Source organism: Atractosteus spatula, chromosome 14 (assembly GCF_055471065.1).
Source record: "Atractosteus spatula isolate fAtrSpa1 chromosome 14, fAtrSpa1.hap1, whole genome shotgun sequence".
NCBI lineage: Eukaryota > Metazoa > Chordata > Actinopteri > Semionotiformes > Lepisosteidae > Atractosteus > Atractosteus spatula.
Genome location: NC_142719.1, coordinates 11115980 through 11136495, shown reverse-complemented (window position 1 = coordinate 11136495; position 20516 = coordinate 11115980). Strand labels below are relative to the sequence as shown.

The 20516-nt window shown below is 42.3% G+C and overlaps 1 protein-coding gene across 1 annotated transcript in view; it reads right to left on the bottom strand.

Moving 5' to 3' along the window:
* cnksr1 (connector enhancer of kinase suppressor of Ras 1) overlaps positions 1 to 20516 on the bottom strand; it is a 50131-nt gene that overhangs the window by 14540 nt on the left and 15075 nt on the right. The window contains exons 5-13 of the mRNA XM_088932258.1: positions 16895 to 16936; positions 15912 to 16031; positions 10325 to 10384; positions 7205 to 7273; positions 5550 to 5678; positions 4402 to 4475; positions 3237 to 3394; positions 2616 to 2767; positions 1102 to 1126 (exon numbers count right to left, since the gene is read on the bottom strand). Coding sequence (XP_088788384.1) covers positions 1102 to 1126; positions 2616 to 2767; positions 3237 to 3394; positions 4402 to 4475; positions 5550 to 5678; positions 7205 to 7273; positions 10325 to 10384; positions 15912 to 16031; positions 16895 to 16936 — 829 coding nt within the window. The remainder of the gene's footprint in view (positions 1 to 1101; positions 1127 to 2615; positions 2768 to 3236; positions 3395 to 4401; positions 4476 to 5549; positions 5679 to 7204; positions 7274 to 10324; positions 10385 to 15911; positions 16032 to 16894; positions 16937 to 20516) is intronic.

Below are 20516 nucleotides of genomic sequence, written 5' to 3'. Positions count from 1 at the left end.
AAACCTCACACCTGTTGGGAATCCTAACTTTACTTTTAAATAAACTTTTGCTCTACCTGTACAGGCGGTGGAACTAATTCCAAACCTCTTAAAAATAATAATGATTTAACAAAAATGTGTTAATTCACTTCTCTCTGTCTCTCTCACCACCAGTCTCCTCTTCTCAAAGAACCGCTCACTTCCTCCCTCTTGCTTTATCACGGTCATCAGTTTTGTCAACAATGTGTTCTCGGTTCAGGCCTCTCAATCTCATTTGCACTAAATTACTACGCCCGATTCTTTTCAGGCACTGGTATGGCTTCTCCCTAAACCTCCCGGGGACACCTCAACTGACTCCCCCAGTTGGGAATGTACTGTAGATTCCTTCATGTCTGGGTCTAGGGAGCTCAGCCTGCACTCTGAGAGTGTCTTCATTGACTATATCCCCAGGGAGAGACCTACAACAGAACAATCTTAATGGACATCTTGCTCAGTGCAGTGCTTCACCACTGAACCTCTCTCTGCAGCACCATGCAGTCCAACATGTCCAAAAACAGTGTCACTTCCACCCCTGCAACTGCAACGCTATTTTCATATTCTGGGGTTAGAAAGAATCAGCATTGATGAGTGCCTGTCAAACTGCAGTAACAGTAAAATGTCACAGGGCAATTCATGGGAACTTGAATGCGAGTTGCATCAACATGGCGACTTACAGGACTTTCACAAAGTTCACGATTTTGTGCTTAATTCAAAATGTGTAATTATGTTCTATAACGTCAATTAAATTATTTTGTTACAGAGATTTAATAACGGGTCTGAGAAATTGGGACTGCAGTTCCCCCTTCAACAGGAACTGAGCCCTCCCGTCAAGAGAAGATATTTGGGGAAGGGAGGTCATGTGCCAAACTGGAATATTCTTTGAGACTGCACAATGAATTGTGGGAAAGCACACCAGGAAATAAGCAAACAGAACATTATCTTGATGCCAGTTTGTGATATTACATGTGAATCTTTACTACCACTGAAAGGCCTGATCAAACACAGCACCTTTCAAAGCTTTTGAGGATGTTAGTGACTTTCCACAAGAAAAAAGAGCAAGGAGGACATGACCCAGTCTCTTACCTTTCGTTTTTGGCCTTTTCTCATCCTGCAAAAGAAAAACATATTTGCTTATGAATATTTCTCTAAATCCACACTTGGAGCTCTGCTCAACCTGGCAGTTGATGCAACCACACTTTACAAAGGTTCAGTGAGAGAGCACTGCTGGTTTCAAATCTGATGATTCGAGGGCTTCAGAGACAGAATGCAGAACTGCTCAGCTGAACCCCAGCTAGGGTTAGGGTTAGCATTCCCACACTACTTAGACATTTTTACACTCAGTGCTGGATTTGTGGGACCAAGTGAACTTTAAGATGAGTGATAATTTGCTGTTACCTTCAACTTGATTTTTTGGGAGAGTTTTGGCTGAGTATATTGTATATTGCACCATTCAGTAATTGCATCCCAAAACTGAGTCAAATCAAAAGTTGTAAGAAACTGCTCTCTTTATTTAGTCATTTAAAGAGCAACTAGAAGTATTACTGCAGTCAACATTTAATGGTTCTTGCAGCCCTAGCCCTACATTGGCCTGAAATGCATGCTCACATAAAAACAATTTCAACAGCATTTTTTAGCTGATTAAAAATTTGCCTAAATAAGATAGATTATTGAAGAAGACCAATTTCCAGGAGCTTTTTTCAATGATTTTGATTGTTTTAGACTCATAATTTTTGCTTTGGGGAACACTTTCAAATCTGATGCCTGGAGGGCTTCAGAGACCGATTGCAGGATTGCTTTGTTGAAACCGCAGCTAGGGTAAGGGTTAGCATTCCTACACTACTTAGACATGTTTACGCTCAGTGCTGTATTTTGGGGCCCAAGTCAGATGATTTATCTCTTGCATTTATGAATACGTAATTAAGTACCTTTTAAAACAAACTCACTCCACTTCTGCAAAAAAAAAAAGGGGAAACTATCTGAATCAGAAGAGAGGGAAGTGGGTAATGCACTTATTTATTCAACAAGACAGCTCTCACATCAAAGGGGATGCTCACATTCAGGCAGTCCAAGCTGTGCAGTTTTCCTGAACCCAAGCCTGCTCTTGCATCAGTCTGCCGTAACAAGCTCACTCATTTCCCTTGATCTGCATTAGATTGGTGTTATTGCAGTGCAGATTGGTGTTATTGCAGTGTCACATACGACAGAAAAAAAGTTATTCTGTATTACTGCAAGCCTCTTCTAAAAAATTTCCTATCCATTACCCAATTCAGGTTTGCAGAGGCTTCAGCCAGAGCTCTGAAATCCAAGTGTATAGTATTTGTGTAAACCCTGGTGTAATGTCTATAACAGAACAGTGCATTATCTGTTTTGGAATTTCTGTTTTCTCGCATGGTCAAATTACAGAACTTACTGCACTAATACTCCCAGTGATGTCAAAAACACTGAATTAACAAAGTCTCTCGTACACATATACAGTACATATTAATTGCCAAACCCACTGCAAGGGTTTTCCTCTTCAGCTCAAGCCAAGTGTTTTATTTTCTGGGTTGCAAGGGTCCCAGGTTCAAGCCTGGAGTGTGACAATGGTTCTGGCTCACCTTTTGCGACTGACCCGCCATCTCGGGGCAGGAACTGCGAGACGTGACGCTGGCGCGGCTAGCTCCCTTGGGCATCAGCTGGGGGCTGTCGGGTAACACAGGGGAGTCACGGGGTCCGGAGGCAGACTTGGGGGTATCCCAATCAGCGCGCTCTGTCACCAACCACAAACAGCAGATGGAATATTATTGGAATAAGCTGTTACAACCAACTCCCAACAACATTGGTTCTGTCTGTATTACTTAGTTTAACACTCACAGGTGTTTAAGGTCTGCACTTCCATTTAGTAGAGATGTTTCTCATACTGTCAGTCTTAAACTTGCAATATTCTTTGGCTTCTATGTTCAGTACAGATGATGCTTCTTTATTGCACATATTTGCTCATGTACATGAGTACATGTACTTTTGAAAATAGTTCAAATTGTGGGTGAATCAAAACTGATGCTAAATAAAAACTTTTGTACAGGTGAGTACATACACACCATTATTGCATTAACACAAAATACAGAAATATGAAACTGAGTGGCATGAATATAGGATATAGGAATTGCAACAGGCATCAGGCAAAACAAAGAACTTGATCAGAAAGGTCATTATCTGAGCAAAAGCAGTGCTGCTCTCACCCGTTTGGTTTAGCGGTGCAATTCCCTCATTGCTCCAGGGCTCCCCCCCCTGGCTGGGGTGTGAACTGTAGAACACGCTCTCAGGGGAACTGTTGCTGTCCCCTAGTTCTGATTCCAGAGTCTTCTGCTCTTTTACTTCCTGTTCCTGAACTGCTGCTCTGAAAAGAGGATCAGGACACATTAACAGACCACAGAACCTATTAAGGGAATCACAAATATATAAAAAAAATACAAGAATCAATCCATACATTTTCTAATTGCTTCTTCCAATTCAGGGTGGTGAGGGGGGCCGGAGACTATCCCGGCAAGCAACAGGCACAAGGCAGGGTACACCCTGAATGGGATGCCAGTCCATCACAAGGCAGACAGACACACACACTCACTCAACCAAAGCTAATTTCAGAGAAGCCAATTAACCTACCAGTACATTCTTGCAGACTGCAGGAGGAACCCGGAGTACCCGCAGGAAACCCATGCAAACGTGGGGAGAACATACAGACTCCTCACAGATAGCACCCCAGTTCTTGACTTGAATGCAGGGCCCCAGTACTGCGAGGCAACGATATTAACCACTGCATCACCATGCCCACAAAAACTAGAATGTGAAATTTAAAAACTACTATTTATTCCAATGCATGCTTTTAAACATGCATTGTTGAAAAAGGACATTGCCAGTGTAAGTATTGGTGTAGGAGGAGATCCATTTAGTGGTTTGATCCCACCGCCACTTTTCAAAACCTTCCTGAGCTTTTATCATGATACTCAACAGTAAACGTTTAACAGGAAGGAGCCGGATGTCTGCCAGTGCTCCCAGAATGAACAATTTCATTTTGAAATTTGCTCCAGTGCTCCAGTCAGATCTCAGATGATGTCCCTGCACATTTATTTCTAAAAGGGACACGTAAAAACTTTGTCCCAAAGAGGTCTTCACAGGTGAAACACCGGGATAAAATGTACAAATTCTGCCTACCTAGTTTTCAATATCAACACTTAGCTGAATAGATAAGCAACCACCAACTATCTTCACAATCAAGCAGAATGCTCCAACACACAAGATGTGTCACAACACACACAAGAGAGTCATTGCCTTTCACACATAACAATTCAGCTGTGCACAAGCCTGCACTCAAACAGCTCTGAGCGCACAAATAAGACAGCAACTCACTTAAAAGAGAGAGTCCGTACTGAGGCAGCCACTCTCTGGAGTACTGAGGATGGGTCACGGACTTCTGGATCTTTCTGAAAGCAACAACAAAAAAAGAAACCGACCCTCTTACAACGTCTTTGCCCCACAAAACAAGAATGAAGACTGGGAAGGAAACCTCCCCCGTCAGTGCTAGCTGAGCTTACAGAACCCACATAAAAGAAAGGCCAAAAACCGTTTCCTGTCGGGCCAAGGTGTCTGTTTTTATGTTTGGTTTGTTCTGCAAATTTCAGAGACTGTAGACAACTGACAGAGGCTTACTGCTGATAGCAACCTTTGGATAATATACCAATAAAAAAATAACCTTCCCCGACATGTCAGGCAGAAGGCAGAAGAAAGGCAGAGGGCTGAATCTGAAGACTACTGGGAACACAAACATTCCCCATCGCTAGGACTGGGTTGGTGTGTCCCGAGCTACGCGCACATTTAAGTGTTTGAGTTGGTCACTGTGCAAATGAAAACCAACAAATTAGAATCCTTAACCAATGCCCAAAGAGAAAGGAGTCTAATATTAGCAATTACAGCAATATGCCTTACGTGCAGTTTAATTAAACAGAAAGAGAAATGGACACAAAGCTAACAATGGAAAGATTATTTTTCATCTTGATTACATTCACAATATTAAGTAGTATGATTAGTCCGTCCCACAGCACCAAGGAAGAAGCCGACTGCTCAGAACTTCTTATTTTAAGAAGATAATACTCTTCCAGATAACATGAAAATGTGTGAGCAAGGCATTTTAGCTTTACACTCCATTTAATAATCTGTTGTTTGCTAGCTGAGGAATCCAGCGCTGCCTAGGAAAAGAAATGAACAAGAAACTGGTATCAGAGTGCATGCGTGCTGTGCATGTGTGTGGTTATGGACATATGTTTTCTAAAATCTTTGTCATAATGTAGCCACTGCAAATGTGCCTAATTTGGTGCTTCAATACAAAAACAGTGGCAGAGTCATGAATGCAGAACTTCCTTCAAAGAACTGCACACTCTGTAACGTGTGCACACTGCACCTTGGTTGATGTTTAAGACGGGATTTGTAAATGCTCACCAAATAACACATTTTGATTTAAGTCAGGGCTAAGGTGTTGAGATCCAGACAAAATCGCTTACCGGAGAAGGTGGAGGCTTGGCGGCTCTCTCTTGGTGCGCTACTGACACAGGAACCTTCTTGAGAACCAGAGTCACTCCTTGTGGATTTTCCTGGAGTTTCTTCACTAGGTTTCTTCGCGTCCAGCCCACCTACAATGGTATACACATAGCAGCTGGTACTCACTGCTGAGAAAGCAAGCATCATGGCTCCAGATAACAGAGCATCACACTTCACATGCTGATACAGCCGCTACAGCTGATTAACATACTGATCCTTCTTGTCTTAAAGAGAAAACTCCAGACAGTGCTTTGTTGCTAAGACCGCTCGTCTGATGCGTTAGGCTCTGTATGGGCTTACTGTACTTCTGGATTTCTCAAAGAAACCCCCCCCAAGCTTTGACTTCTGTGCCTTGTGACATGATAGATTCTAACTACTGTGACAGCATTACAAGGGTGTGAGCAATAAAGACCAGAATGTGGTGGTGCCCAGAATGGCTCCACTCCAGGGAAATGGGTCCCCTGTTATATGTAATGTGTTTAGTGATCCTTTGGGTGGAAAAGATCCAAATAATATTTAAATGGAAAAAGAAAACTTCTACATATCTAAGTTATCTTTCATCATATATGCACCATATAATATCTTAAGACTTACTTGAAAAAACTGGAAGATTTTTCTCTAGCGTTCAGAAGCCGGTAATGTCCGCGTATTGGGAGATGGTTTATACAGGAAGGATGATTTTAGTCTTCTAACACGCATGCTCACACAGGCAGTAATTGTGGAGTTAAATATTTAATGGCACTCAACAGGGAATCAGCAGTGGCAGAAAAGGAAACGTCTTCGCCCTGTGCCTAATTGTGGTGGTTCCTGATAGCCCACAGACTGACTCGAGTGGAGTCTGTTTCCTGTCTGGGCTATCTCTCCTCAAGTAACAAAGAAATGATAACATTAGCCTGATGGCTTCATCCGCCTAACCTCTTTCCTATCATTGCCAATCAACATGATTTTTGGTCATTCACACTCCATAAATCAAATGAATTGATTAGAATACTGGAATACTTCTAATACCATAGTCATATGGTGCGTCAAGCGTATATATTGTAGCTCTGGAATTAGATATTTAAATCCTTTTTGCATGCCTAAGCCATCTGGATCACCACACTCACACATCCCTTCTCTACTGAAAACAAGTGAGATGCACTTTCAGTATCAGACCCTGTTCCCTGATGTTTTGGGAGAAAATGGGTTCTGATTCAATCCAGTGAGATTGGAGGATTGATAGGGAGAGAATGCGCTTTTTTATAAGACAGGTGAAATACCAGGTATCAGTCGGCTCAGTGCATTTCTCTGCAGGCAGTTCAACACTATTCCATAGCCTGAACTGGGTCAGATCTCAGGAGCTGCGCTTGGTCAGTGCTAGGCTGAGAGACTGCTCTCAGAAAATCAAGTGGATCTATTGTACCTGACTTTCTGCTAAAACGATAAACTCCTCACCAATCACACTCGGTCAGCTGTTTAGCTGAGCTACAGATGCAGAATACTCTCCCCACCATGCAAGAGTTGGACTTTAAGTAGGAGCCAAACTGATTTCAAGCACTTTGGGGTGTTTAAAGGTAAAAATCACCATAATGATGCCAAAATGCAATAATGAAAAAATAACCCCACAAGCAGTACTTACCACTACCTGGTTGTTGACTTGAATCACCTCATCTCCCGCCAGAATCTTCTCACAGACTTCTGCGGGTGACTGCATGCAAATACAAGTAACAGAAGGAATTAATCAGCAACGGTAAGTTTGTCATGTTCTAATTACCTCTGTAAAAAGTTTGTGTAAAATTATTCTTCTTGACATCTGCAGCTTTCGTTTGCCTCATACGTCTTCTTTGGCTGTAGAAACCCCACAGCTTTTCACATGAAAATCTATAACCCTGGCCATGAGCGAGGGCTTTTTTTTATTAATTGCATTTTTGTTTTGACAGCCTTTCATATTCAAAACAACCATTTGCTTCAGTCAAATAAAACTCGAGTGCTGAATGTATAATGTATTTGGAACAAACTTTCCAGCCGTGCTATTGACGTAAATTGTCTCGGATCCTTCAGAAAACGTCTAGGCGACTCTGCTTTTGACTAATTACGGGGCGCTTATGAAGTTACATCCATCAAACCACGGCATTGTGAAAGCTGCCCTGTGTGCAACGACAATGAACACCAGAGGGCGCTGCAGCGGCACACTAAAGGCTTTAGTAAAGCTTGCCTCCCGTCTCACCCGCTGCCATTCTGCGCTTTTTTCGGTTGAGCTCAACACAGAGACGAACCTGGCGTTTGAAGTCGCCGCTAAATCAGTAAGAAAAGTGCAGTAATAAGAAATCGTTTAGTTTAATACCTTTGATTAACTGCCAGCCAGTCCAGCTGTCCTAAAGTACCTCTGTATATAGTATTGCTTTCACATATCGAGCACCTATGACTAGATCATTGTGCAAAGAGCTTTGAATTCTCTGCTCCTTTTAATGAAGCAGTGCCCCATTAATGCAATCACGTGATTTGTTTTCTCGGCTGTTTCTTTGTTCATTTAGCCTTCCCACACCCTAGGCTAATCTGGTGGGATTTCAGAAGGTAAGGCAGAGCCAGGCCAGTGCTACAATAGGGGGTCTCTAAGGAACCCGATGTATGTGATGTTAATAGACAAGTAGAGGGCATTTGGCCCTGTGGTGAAGTTGCCATCCTAAGGATGACACATTAAATTGAATTACTGACCACTCGGTCATTTAATATCCTATTTCGAAGAGTAGAGGTGTTAACCCTGGTCTTGCCTCCCTGTAGTTTTAACTTAATTCATTTGAGGAAGCCATTTCTCACTCCTCCCTTGTTCTGCTGTGCAGACTAAGGCTGCTGTGTCACCCAGGTGAGGCTGCACTCCAGGGGTGCAAAAAAGTGGGTTTCTTCCTATAGGTAAAGCACTTTTGGAGTATTTGGAATGAACAGGGCAATATAAAATGGAAGGAATTCATTCCAGTTCCTTGTTATTAATCCCAATGACAGATGTCCGCCAGCAAAAAGACATCTTCTTTGACACATCATTGTCATTCAGTTATAAACTGCAATACTACCAGAGTTTAGTCATGATTTCAAGATGACCTCAAACACCAGGTCTGTCCGAGCCCGATGCTGGCAGTACTCCTGCAAGGGGACAGTGTGTGGATCATCGACCACGCTCATGGCCACGAGTTACAGTGTGTGGAAGTGAGTTGCTCTCGGTCCTATTTCTGCTAGCGCCAAATTTCATTACTCCTCACTGCACTGTTTATCACACTTAAACGACACTAACAACCAACACAGGCAGGCTGGCCACATGTCCTCCTTCTACTTGTAACTTTTCTTATGCTTTTATTTCCTTTTTTCTCCTGAGTGCTAACTGGGGAGGTGACATTTTCAGTTCTGATGTTTTGGTGGCTATACACCAATAATTTATAGTTCCAGTGACAACAGTAAATGTTTGAAGCTCCATTTTTCCCCACAGTAAACCCTTTGTAAAAGTATAGCGAAGAGCCACAACCTTTTAGTGCAAATTGTTTGCAAAGATTCCATAATGAGAACGTGAGGCCGTGTTCTACATACAGCAAACCATCTTCCATTCTCTCTCAACCAGCAACTGACTGTTGTAACGGAACATTTCTATCAATGAAAGAGAGAAGATCTGATTGTCAAGCAAGCAGAAAGAGGAGATGCCACAGAGAGTGTTTGCTGAAGAACTGAGTGTGTTCGTGAACCTACCCTGCTTGCTGGGTCAAAAGCCACTTATAGAGAATGGGGAGGCCTTCAAAGACAAAATGGAATTTTTCTATTTTCTAGTGGGGTGTTCACAGTGTGGAGACCCTACCACTATAGAAAACAGTGCTGTCGGTAAATATAATAAATATAATATGTAAATATAATATGAAAAAAAACATGCACAGCTTACCCACTCTGAAAATTCATTGAATACAGGAAAACCCCATACGTGCAGCTTCAAAGCTGCACTCAATCACAACCTCGTCGAATTATAATATTCCTGCCTGCTCACGTGTGCTTAATTAGAGCTTTTTACACACTGCCTGCTTAACCTCGGAAAAGCATTCAGTTCCCAAGAAGGACTACTTTGCAGCATAAGTCACTCTGTGTGCAGTGTGGAAGGGGGAGGGGAGCTCAGAAAAATTCCTTTAATGGGAAAATACTTTGGAAGGAGACATCATGGAAAATGCACAGCCTTTTTCATGCCCCCTGTCGCAGACAATTTTTAACTGTGTCTACAAGGGGCCAGAACCATTTACAGAGCACAATTTCCAATGGCCATATTTCAGACAGGCATGCTGTCTCATAATGAACAATCAGGTATCATAATGAGCAACCCTCACTGTTTGGTCTTCGCTGTCCTTGAGGGCACACTGTGTACCCATCGGATTCATTCACTGTGGAATGAGTGATTGGCTCCCAAGGAAAATAATGACCAATACATACTTATAGCGAAACGCCAAGGTTTTGCTTATTCGTGGAATAAGGCAGGGCTCTGCAGTTACAATACATAGTCATTGACGTATATAGGAGGAAAACAGTGAATGATAGTTTAGTTCTACAATTGTGCTCCCACACACACACACCTGTGCTCCTGTGAAAGCCCTAATTATGATCCATCAAATACAGAAAAACAGGATTGCACTGAATCACTGGCAACGCAGAATGATAAATCCCTCCGAAAGAGAGCTCCCCTCCCTTGCAAATCAGAACCATTAGCTGAACATGAGCTGAAAGGCAGTCGACTGACCTCTGCGGCGGTGCCCGTGACGTAGTGCAGGCTGGAACCTGTGGATGTAATCTCGATGCCCTGCCAAGAGAAAACAGAGCCAGTTTCATCAGTGAGTCAGACCCGGCTCTGTCCGGCCGATGGAAAAAGAGCGAGCAAGCCTCGCCTGTGAAGGCTCAGCCTGATCACTCAGAATGACAGCCACGTGCAGAGACCTGCCACAATAACACGAGCACCCCAGAGTTTCCCACAGCTCCTCGGCATCCCCGACACAAAACTAAACCTGCAACCTCATGCCTACTGATATTGCTGTGCTTAATGCCAATGAGTAGAGTAGTGTAGAGCCACATGCACACGTACATCGGAAATGAATATGTAGTAGTGAGACCCAAAAAAAAACAAACATGGTAGACCGTGAAAAAGTGTGTAGTGCAGATGTGTATTGAGTCTGAGGAACTGCAGTTAGCTGTTGAGGATGCGCACTGCAGTGGGATAGAAGCTGTTCTTGAGTCTAGTGGTCCTTGCTTTAACAGTGCGTTACTGCTTGCCAGAGGGTAGGGGGGAGAGCACTTTGTGGCTGGGATGGGTAGGATCCTGAATGATGGATTGGGCTTTATTGCAACAGCGGATGGTGTGGATGGATGGATCTCACTGATTGATGGTAAATCACATCCTTTGTAGTGCATCTCTGTCGTGGTATGGTAGGATTGGTAGGATTGCTGTACCACACAGTGATGCCACTAGTGAGGGCACTTTCTGTGGTGCTGCGGTAAAAGTTCATGAGGAACTGCTTCCCCATACCCCATAAACACTCAAGTGTTTATAACTTGCACATTTAAATGTGACAGGGACATATGCATGTATCATGCAATATTTGTTTTACATGGGACAAGGTGCAGAAATGTTATTTATCCATCCAACTGCTTCTTCAATTCAAGGTTGTGGGGCAGCCAGAGCCTATCCCACCACAACCACAAAGCAGGATACAACCCGGTCGCAATGCCAGTCCATTGCAGGGCAGGCAGACACACCCACAGACACACACACACACCTAGGGCCAATTTTCCTAGAAGCCAATTAACAATCACTACATTTTTTAACTATGGGAGGCAATTTGAGCACCCAGAGGAAACCCCCATAAATATGGGGAGAACATGCAAACTCCACACGGATAGCACCCCAGTTCCAAAATTGAACCCAGAAACCCAGCGCTGCTAGGCCGCAATGCTAACCACTACACCACTGGGCTGCCCAAAATGTCATCCCCATTCTGAAATTCTGTGATGGAACCTAAAAGCTAAAACCTAAAATATGGCCTCCCTGTTGTTTATTTTCTAAAAAAGGTTGCACGATTATTTCTTCACCTCAGAACCAAATACAATCATTACAGCTGGCAACTGCATCCAAGAAGACTTATCCATGCCAGTTCTTTCAGCCATTAACCTCTGTCTTTCTGCCTGCAGGGGCTTGTGGAGAGTACTGCTTGCCAAGGATACAACTTTTACACGCATTGCACCTGAAATGAAAAGGCACTGGTTCCACCGGTGCTCCCTATAATAATTCGCTGTTAAGATAACAGTACAGCACACATCCTATCAAAAATATCTTCAGAAATTAATTTTCAAGACTACAGGCGAGGAAGGGAAGTGAGGTACATGCCTGTTGTGCAAAACCTTGGCAAGGGGATTCAGATTGTTTTTCTAGGCTGATGTGCTTCTCAGTTTCCTCCCCTGCAGCTACCTGTGAGAACTGGATTCAGATGTAATTTTTTACTGAATGGATGTGACTCAACAGCAATCCTAACCAGCTTTTCCTCCAGCACATTCCTAGGAACTCACAGCGTGTTTTTGAAATCCAGAAAGTGTCTCATTACCTGCTTCTACACATTTCCAAATCTGTGCTGTATGAACACACTCGTGCCTTCTGGGACCTAGACGTGTAGCAAATATTCATTCTGCTTCACCATGGTACAGCTCGTTATTTAATAAACTCAGAAAAAAAAATATACTTGGGAAATCCAATATTACAGAGTTCACAGGACTGGGACTAGGAGCAACTAAACTAAACTATGCAAATCAGATGCAAGATAAATCAATAAATACAGAGGCAGACTACTATTTGCGTAAAAATAAGAGAGTAGTACTCAGATTTCTAAATGATTCAAAGATCACTGCCTAAAACTCTCAGTCACCCAGACTCTTAATATTTGACTTTAGAAAATGATTTAAGGCAACTTCTCTTCTATCAAAAGAAATCAGTCCACACCATTTAATGCTCATGGAAAACGGACCACATGCTGGTCAAAAGAAGAATTTTATAATTATATTCACCCTTTTAATATAAGCAAGTAAAATCAACTAAAATAATACCTCCTGAAAGAAAGAATCTGGACTTTCCCAAGAAGACAGTAGTATCAGAGAAAGACAAGAGACTAGAATAGATATACAATTTGCATGCGGGTGCAATCAGATTAGACTCTACTGTAATTATATACTCTTCTCTGCTAAACAAAGTTGCACTTCCTCATGTTTTAGGAAAACAAGTGATGCTCTAGATATGTTCGGTTGTCTCACAGGGAAGTGCCAAAAGTGAAAATGAGAGCAAAAAAGCTCATATTGCTTGTCTCTTATCTATCTCATATCTTGTAACTCAGAACACTTTCTTGCGCCATGTTTCTTGAATATCATGATGCTTACAAATGCCTAACAATACTGGTGTATAAAACAGAAAAATCAAAATATAAGCAGTAAACTCCTGGTAAAAGCAATGTGAAAGAATGCAGAAATATAAAAAACATGATGGAATCCATGGTACGGCACTGCAAATTCACAATATAAGCAGAGGAAAACTTGAAAATGACCATGTGAATTTACCACAGTCAAATTTTATAAGACTGTACCTTACACACATTCCTGGAAGCAAAACGTTTAGCTAAAGACACGACTAGAACAATTCCTTAAATCCTAAAAAGTGTACACTGAAAACAAACTTTATATAGGAAAGTTTACAGATCTGCTTTTAACATATTCCAGGATGAATAACGTGAAACAGAAAAGCTATTTCACCCTGATCGACATTAAATTACAAATCCACTGATCAGGCAGTGATTTCTATTGTATCCATTAACGATGGCGCACGTTTCCTCAGAATGTTTGAATTGAGAGGCTGTTGGACAGGCAGGGCTTTGCATTAAGCTCCTGGAGGCCAGTATTATTAGACAGGAATGATTGCTCTGCTGGTAACCCAATCTTTCATTCTGGAAATAGAAAACAAGTCAAGAGAGAAACTGCTGAAACTCTACAATGCATTAGTTACACCACATCTGAAGTACTGTACTCAGTTCTGGTTTCCAGTAGTTTGACCACATCTGAACTACTGCGCACAGCCCTGGTCTCCAGTAGTTGGACCACATATGGTGTAGTGCACACAGCTCTGTTCTCCAGTAGTTAAACAACATTACAAAGGGGACCAAGAAATACAGAATGAAGTCCAAAGAAGAGCAACTCCAGGGTTTTGAAAGATGAGTTATGAGGACAGGATGAAGAAACTTTTCAGTCGCATTACAAGGTGGCTGAGAGAATCTGGTAAAGGTCTTAAAATTTTTAAGAAAATAAAGTAGATCCCAGTGGTTGTTACACTTAAAGGTCAGTTAACAGTACACAGCTGGAAACTGCATAAAAGCCGATTTTGCACTACTAGACATTTTAAAAGACTACTAATTCAGTACTGAAGAAGGCTCCACGGCCAAAACGTTTTCTTTCTTCTCTTTTCAGCATGGAATGAACCTATTACTTGTTCTAATTCAGTACTAGGCATTTTTATCTTAAAATAATTAATGCTGCTAACATTTACATCTAGGCCTGATACTGCCTAAAGAAAAACAACCAACAGTGAGGGGCTGAACTGTATGTTGTCTTCACGATCTATTCTTTTGTTCCTAATAGACATAAGCGATCGCTGAAGTTCTTCCTCCAGATGTTTAATAAACACAGGTTTGGCCTAGTTGACCTGAATAAAATAATATAAGGGGAAAACTCTCTCCTTAAAAAAAGTGAAAACTCAATAAATGGCTTGATGTGGATCAAATGGCTTATTCTAATTATATACTAGAAATAACTTCAATGTCGGAGTCTGATGCTGGGAGCATCACTGGTGCCAACAAGGCCAAATCTGTGTTTATAAAACCTTTACTGGGAGAACATGTCAGTTTTCACTTATGTCTATTAAGAACGAAAGAAAAGATACAGTTCAGCCCATCAATGTTGGCCATTTTACCGTAAAGATGCTTTTGAACAAATTCCAAGCAATCATTCCCTGGCATGCATTTTCACTGCATCCACCACTCCATCCTCTTACCAGGATAAGAGGTGCCTTGGCATTTTACCTAGATAAAATAAAAGTTTTTCTTTTGCAGCCCAGCAACAGAAGCCATTTGCAAACAGGGCAGCAGATATCACAGCATGGGAGCAGAATTCACTTGGATAACAGAAACACGGTGTCTTGAAACTTGAAATTTATCAGTGGAAATGAAAACCGCTATGATTGTGCACAAAAAACTTGCAAGGCTGAAAGGGTTAATTACAGTACTCCTACTGGGGTTATATGTGTTTACATAAAGCAATGAGAATTTCTCCATATACAGTAACTGTGTGGAGCCTCACAGGGAATACTGGTGTTGCTATGTTCTTGTAGCTGTGCCAGATCACAGATACTTTTCTAGACTGTATATGCACTTGATTGTAATCAGTCTTCAAAACAACAGAGTTGAAAAGGAAAAATACACCCAGCGTTACTCCATAACCATACCCCATGTGCAAAGAGGGTCTTTTAGACTTGTGACACACTCTAAACACCCATTAGTTTTCTAACCGCCTTATCCAGTTCAAGGTCACAGGGGAGCTGGAGCCTATCCAGGCAAGCAATGGGCACCAGCAGGGGTACACCATGGTTGGGACACCAGTCAGTTACAGGGCAGACGAACAGACACACACACTCACACCAAGGACAACTTTTCCAGATGTCAATTCCAGTATGTATTTGAACTGTAAGAGGAAACTCAATGAGAGAGACTAGAGAGAACATGCAAACTCCATGCAGATAGCACCCCTGGTCCAGAATGGAACCCAGGTCCTCAGTGCTGCAAGTCAGCAATACTAACCACTGTGTCACCATGTGTCACCCCCACCGAACATGAATAAACCTTTCAGTTTTTAACGCGTTCAGGAACATTTTCATTTTTGAGCGAGTATGGGTATGGGCGTTTCAATTCATTTTTAAATTTACAGCTGATGAAAGCAGGTAAGAAAGAAGCCAGGGTATTGGCTTCAACAACAAGTCTGTGTAGATTGTTTCACACCCCCACCACCCTTTGGATAAAGATGTGCCTGCTGTTCTAGGTTTTGAAAGCACTTCTTGTCGTCTGCTGCTGTCTCAGAATCCTCTCGCCCCTTGCCCATCACACCCCCGCAGAGAGAGGCGAGATCGTCCTGCAGTGTCATTTGCAGAGGCTGAAACCTTGAGCAGCCAGACAGACGCTCTGCCAGGTTTCCACGGCTTGTCCCGCAGAGAGCCAGGGAGACAGGCAAGGGAAGGGGGAGGGGTACGGTACCAGATTGTCTCCTGGAGAAGCAGGCACCAGGTCAACGCTCTCCAGGCTGGTAGTGTGGTTGAGGAGGCTCTCTGGGCAGCTGCTGAGGACGTCGTCACAGATGGCCACCAGCTTTCGGCACTGCAGGACGGGCAGAAGGAACACGATCAGGTCCCACTGAGGAGGGCACAGTGTCTTGTCTCTCCAAAAGCACCTCACACATGGGGGGGGGGGAGGAGGCCACTTGCCTCACACCTCCTCTGCACTTACTGCTGTACTGCCCTGCACTACTGCCACCACCCTCTATGTGAACCCTGGCACTTCATGATGCACTTTCAGGCACTCCTCTTGGTGAGAAGCCATGGGGATTTCTCTAGTACATATGAATTTTTGAATGGGAATATTAGTTAGCTCTGACCTTTATACAATACTAGAAAGCAGAGCCGCCTAAAGAGGCTTCTAATTCTACTTTCTGTGTATAAAGTCAAATCAAGCAAACACAGACAGCTTATTACAGCTTATCAACCCAGCACACCTTACTTTAGCCAGTGTGTGTATATGTATTGCATGAAGAACATATTTCAGTTTTCCCATGGTGTTTCTAAGAGCAAGCATTAGTCGTTTTAAATTATGAGAGTGTTTATATGAACTGTACTTATTTATATTATTAGCTCTTCAAATATCTGCTCTCCATCTGACAGGTGTTCCTTGCAAGATACATTTGTGTGCACAATACTGGCTGTGGGTTCACTGGCATCATTAAGAAAGGAGAAACGTTTTGGGACTGGTTTTTCAAATAACTCCTCCACGGAGAATAAATGATCACACTGCTCTGCTGGGATCTGGTCCCTTTCCTTTGTAATGGAATGAAGGAATAATCATGCTTTCCCAGGTCTGCTGGAATCCTAACAGACACAAGGAATGACGGGACAATTCATCCTCACAATTCAACTCAGATAAAGAAAGAAAATAGAAAGTCATGGAATAAAACTCAGGATACTCACAATCGATATGATGTCTTTCTCTTTTTCATAGGCATTAATGTCCTGTAAGGGAGAAAAGGAGCATTTTGTTGAGTTAGAAAAAAAGGAGTCTTAGAGCAGAAAAATGAATCAACCTGCAGCTTAAGTTAAAGTAAATTATTTTTACCAGGGAGCTAACCCGGGTTTTGGTTCAGCAAATAGATTGGATTGTTTAACTATCTTTTATTAATAGCTGATATTTACACTTTAGTCAACAAAATATGCACAGAACCCAGGTGTATTAGTGAGCACCCCATAAAAACTTTGCTGAATTGTACAGTTTTTACAATGATTTCGGACTCCCATAGGTACCTCGTGTATAAGCATCAACCTCAGGCCCTGCTGAGAACAGACAACATTCTACCATGCATGTTTTGTGTTTAGATCTAGTGGACTAATCCTTTGCCAGAAGTGGTGAAGTATATAGAGAACCACTCTGTGGTGTAGAAAGCTAAACAAAAAAGCGCTAAAAAACACTGGGTAATCTCGAATGCAATGGCCCACACATCAGAAATAACTCAGCAGAAACAGCTTATTCAATCAAAGCCTCTTCCATTGCAGAGAGTGCCAGTTCAGCTACAGTTCAAGCCCCCTTGTCAGATGTGACTAGCAGTTCTGACACACTGATACAACACTGATAAAAATCTTCACAGCGAGCGATCTCAGTTTGCTGTGCTCGGTGGCTCCCCTCACTTCACAGCAGCTGCTCATAGCAAACCTGGCCTTCCTCCACCTCTGAATGGCAGATTCTACACTAAACACACTGAATCACAATAACACAGAAGGTCACAGACTGGGACTACTGCTGTCAGCCCACTTACTTTGTAATATTTTTAATATGATATATTATATAATATATTTTTTTAATATTTGTTTGCAAAGGCATAAAAAAGTCGGATTGCTCAAAAAAGCTTTTTTCTTTGTCACGCCTCCCCATACTAAAAAAAGACACAGGCGATGCTGGCTTTGAATCTCAATATTTTTGGAAACCTTGATCCCACAATCAAGATCTGTCTTTTTACCAGTGAAATCTCTTGACCCAAGAAAAGGTCTTCTTGCCCATTTTAGTTCACTTTCATATCTCCTTCTCTGTTTGGACATGGATCAAATAAGCTAAATTACCAGTTAGCATCCTAGGCACTTACTAGTTAGGACACAAATTGGTAACTGAGCAGAATTTGGCTCATCCCTAATATAGGCTCATATAGGGTCAGACCACACATACAGTATAACATTGGCTTGTGCTGCTATTTGTACAAGCTCTTGCAAAGTAAATTACTTTCTTATTCATGTAATTCAAAACCAAGCTCAAAAAAGCCCACTAGGGCTTAAAGAACCTTTAAACCTTGAAATCTCTAAAATGAGAAATGGAAAACCTTTAGAAAATTAGTGAATTGCTAACAGAGGGTGCACATAAAAAGATATTTAAAAAAAAGAAGATCCCTAATATAGCAAGCTGGTGGCAACTGTAGAGAAAAGGTCGAGATTGTTCAGACTTATTGTGACTCTCAGGTAGGCAGAAAAATTGCATTTTTCTTTCTCATTGACTCCTCTCAAATTCATATCTGTCAACGGAACTTGTGAATTAGTTAACCCCCTGTTATCAGAGCTCCTACTGATGAAAACAAGCCTGCTATTGCACTCTACGCCAATAGCAGGGGCTTGATTCTTCCTTCTTTTTACCTCTATTTGGTTAAGATTATACAGGCAGACCTGCGAAGCTGAAATAGAATTGTCCATTCTTTATCAAGGCAATCTGTATGAGAGTTTACAGCTTGTAAAAACTGAAATGGATCCAATCAAATTGTCAGGGTCCTCTGTTTTAAACCATCATGTGCATGGAGACCCAGAGCTCTTCTATAAATTCTATGAGTCCAATTCCCTTCCGTGCAATGGCAAAGATGTTCAGCCAGAGCCACCCACAGACACTAATTCTTGTGCGAGCACAACGGTGCTTATCCAAATCTGCCACACTTCACAAATTGCTCAAGAGATCTAATCCCTACAAACAGATACACCAACACTACCTAGGGACAGAAGCAGAAAGATTAGTAAACTCTCATTAAAGGCTTAAATATCTTTACTCAGCTATCGATGTACAAGTGTAGTGTTTCCTGTTCAATGTGGATGTTTTTTCTCATGTTACATTCAACAGAGATCCAGAATCTCTTCCCCACTTGCCAGAGGGAATTAAGATACTTTTTTTCTCATAAAGGAAGGTGTTCTTATTCCACAGGGTTGCACATTTTTTATACTCCAGTTATAATTGGGACAGTCCTGAAAACAACAGGAAATGAGATGTACTAAAGGTTTTGTTTTGCACAACAAAGTTCCCCTATCTAACCAGAACTGTTTCCTGAAAGCCAGGTGGTAGATGGGAAACCCAGTAACCACGGTGTGTGCCATCTGAACCTTCATCATGCTCACGCCTTCAGTATTTCAGTCCCACAAAGAGGTAAAAACAGAATCGAAGTGTCACAGTTCATCTGACCCCCATGCCTCTTTTTTCCTGCCATCATGCCATCATGGTAAATCCCACTTATGTTAAAAAACAAAGTATGTTTCCTGACGGGGGGTTGGGGGCGTTAGTATCTCCTGGCTGTGCAGCACAGGCGGATCCATGAGATTATGTTTCCTGGCGTGCTTTAAGAATCTGATTACTCTTTCACTGGTTCCCAAGTGTTTAGCATTGCTGCCTCTCAGTGCTGGAGCCCTGGGATCGATTCTGAACATGGGGTTCTATATGCATGGAGTTTGTATGTTCTCCCTGTGCTCGTGTGGGTTTCCTTCCACACTCCAAAGACATGCTGATAGGTTAACTGGCTCCTGGGAAGGGTGCCCCTTGTGTGTGTGTGTGTGTGTGTGTGTGTGTGTGTGTGTGTGTGTGTGAGACCTGTGATGGACTGGCGTCCCGTGTTGCTTGTTGTTTTCTAGAATAGGCACCTCCCATGCTCTCCCATGCCAGATTGGATATCCTGAATTGGATAAAGCAGTTAGAAAACGGATGGATGGTTCCCAGTGTGACTTAATGATATAGATTTGTCTCTAATTATAGTCCAATGCGCAATGCGGTACTTCACTGCCAGGCCTGATTAAAACCGGAGGACAAATGTGTGTGCTGAGCAAACCAAGGGTGGTAAATCTGCTGGGTGATCATGTGGTACATTAGAGCAGAGCTGCCCAGTCTGCGGGTTTTTAACTCCACTTCAGCTCCTATCTGCTAAACCTCTATTCATGACTGGCTTGATTGGACCAGTTGAACAATTTTCCCTCAATCTTAAGGTGGTGCAGATTCAACCCGCTGATCTTGCAGCCCTGCAGGAGGAGACCCCTACAGGCCTAGTTTAGACGTAATGGGAGCCTACAATGGAAACTGCCCTGCATAAGGAGTTACTTAATCAATAAATAACAATGACAGATAATGCTGGGCAAAGAACTGTCGTGGGAAAAGACAGACCATGTGAGACATGTACAGCACTACTCTGACAAGGTATTCCACAGCCTTTCATAAGCTCAGGGTATTTACTCCACAAAGTACTGGTTTGATATTCCATTCAAGTCAAAATATCTTTTCAAAGAACTGCGATAAAGACTATAATAACCA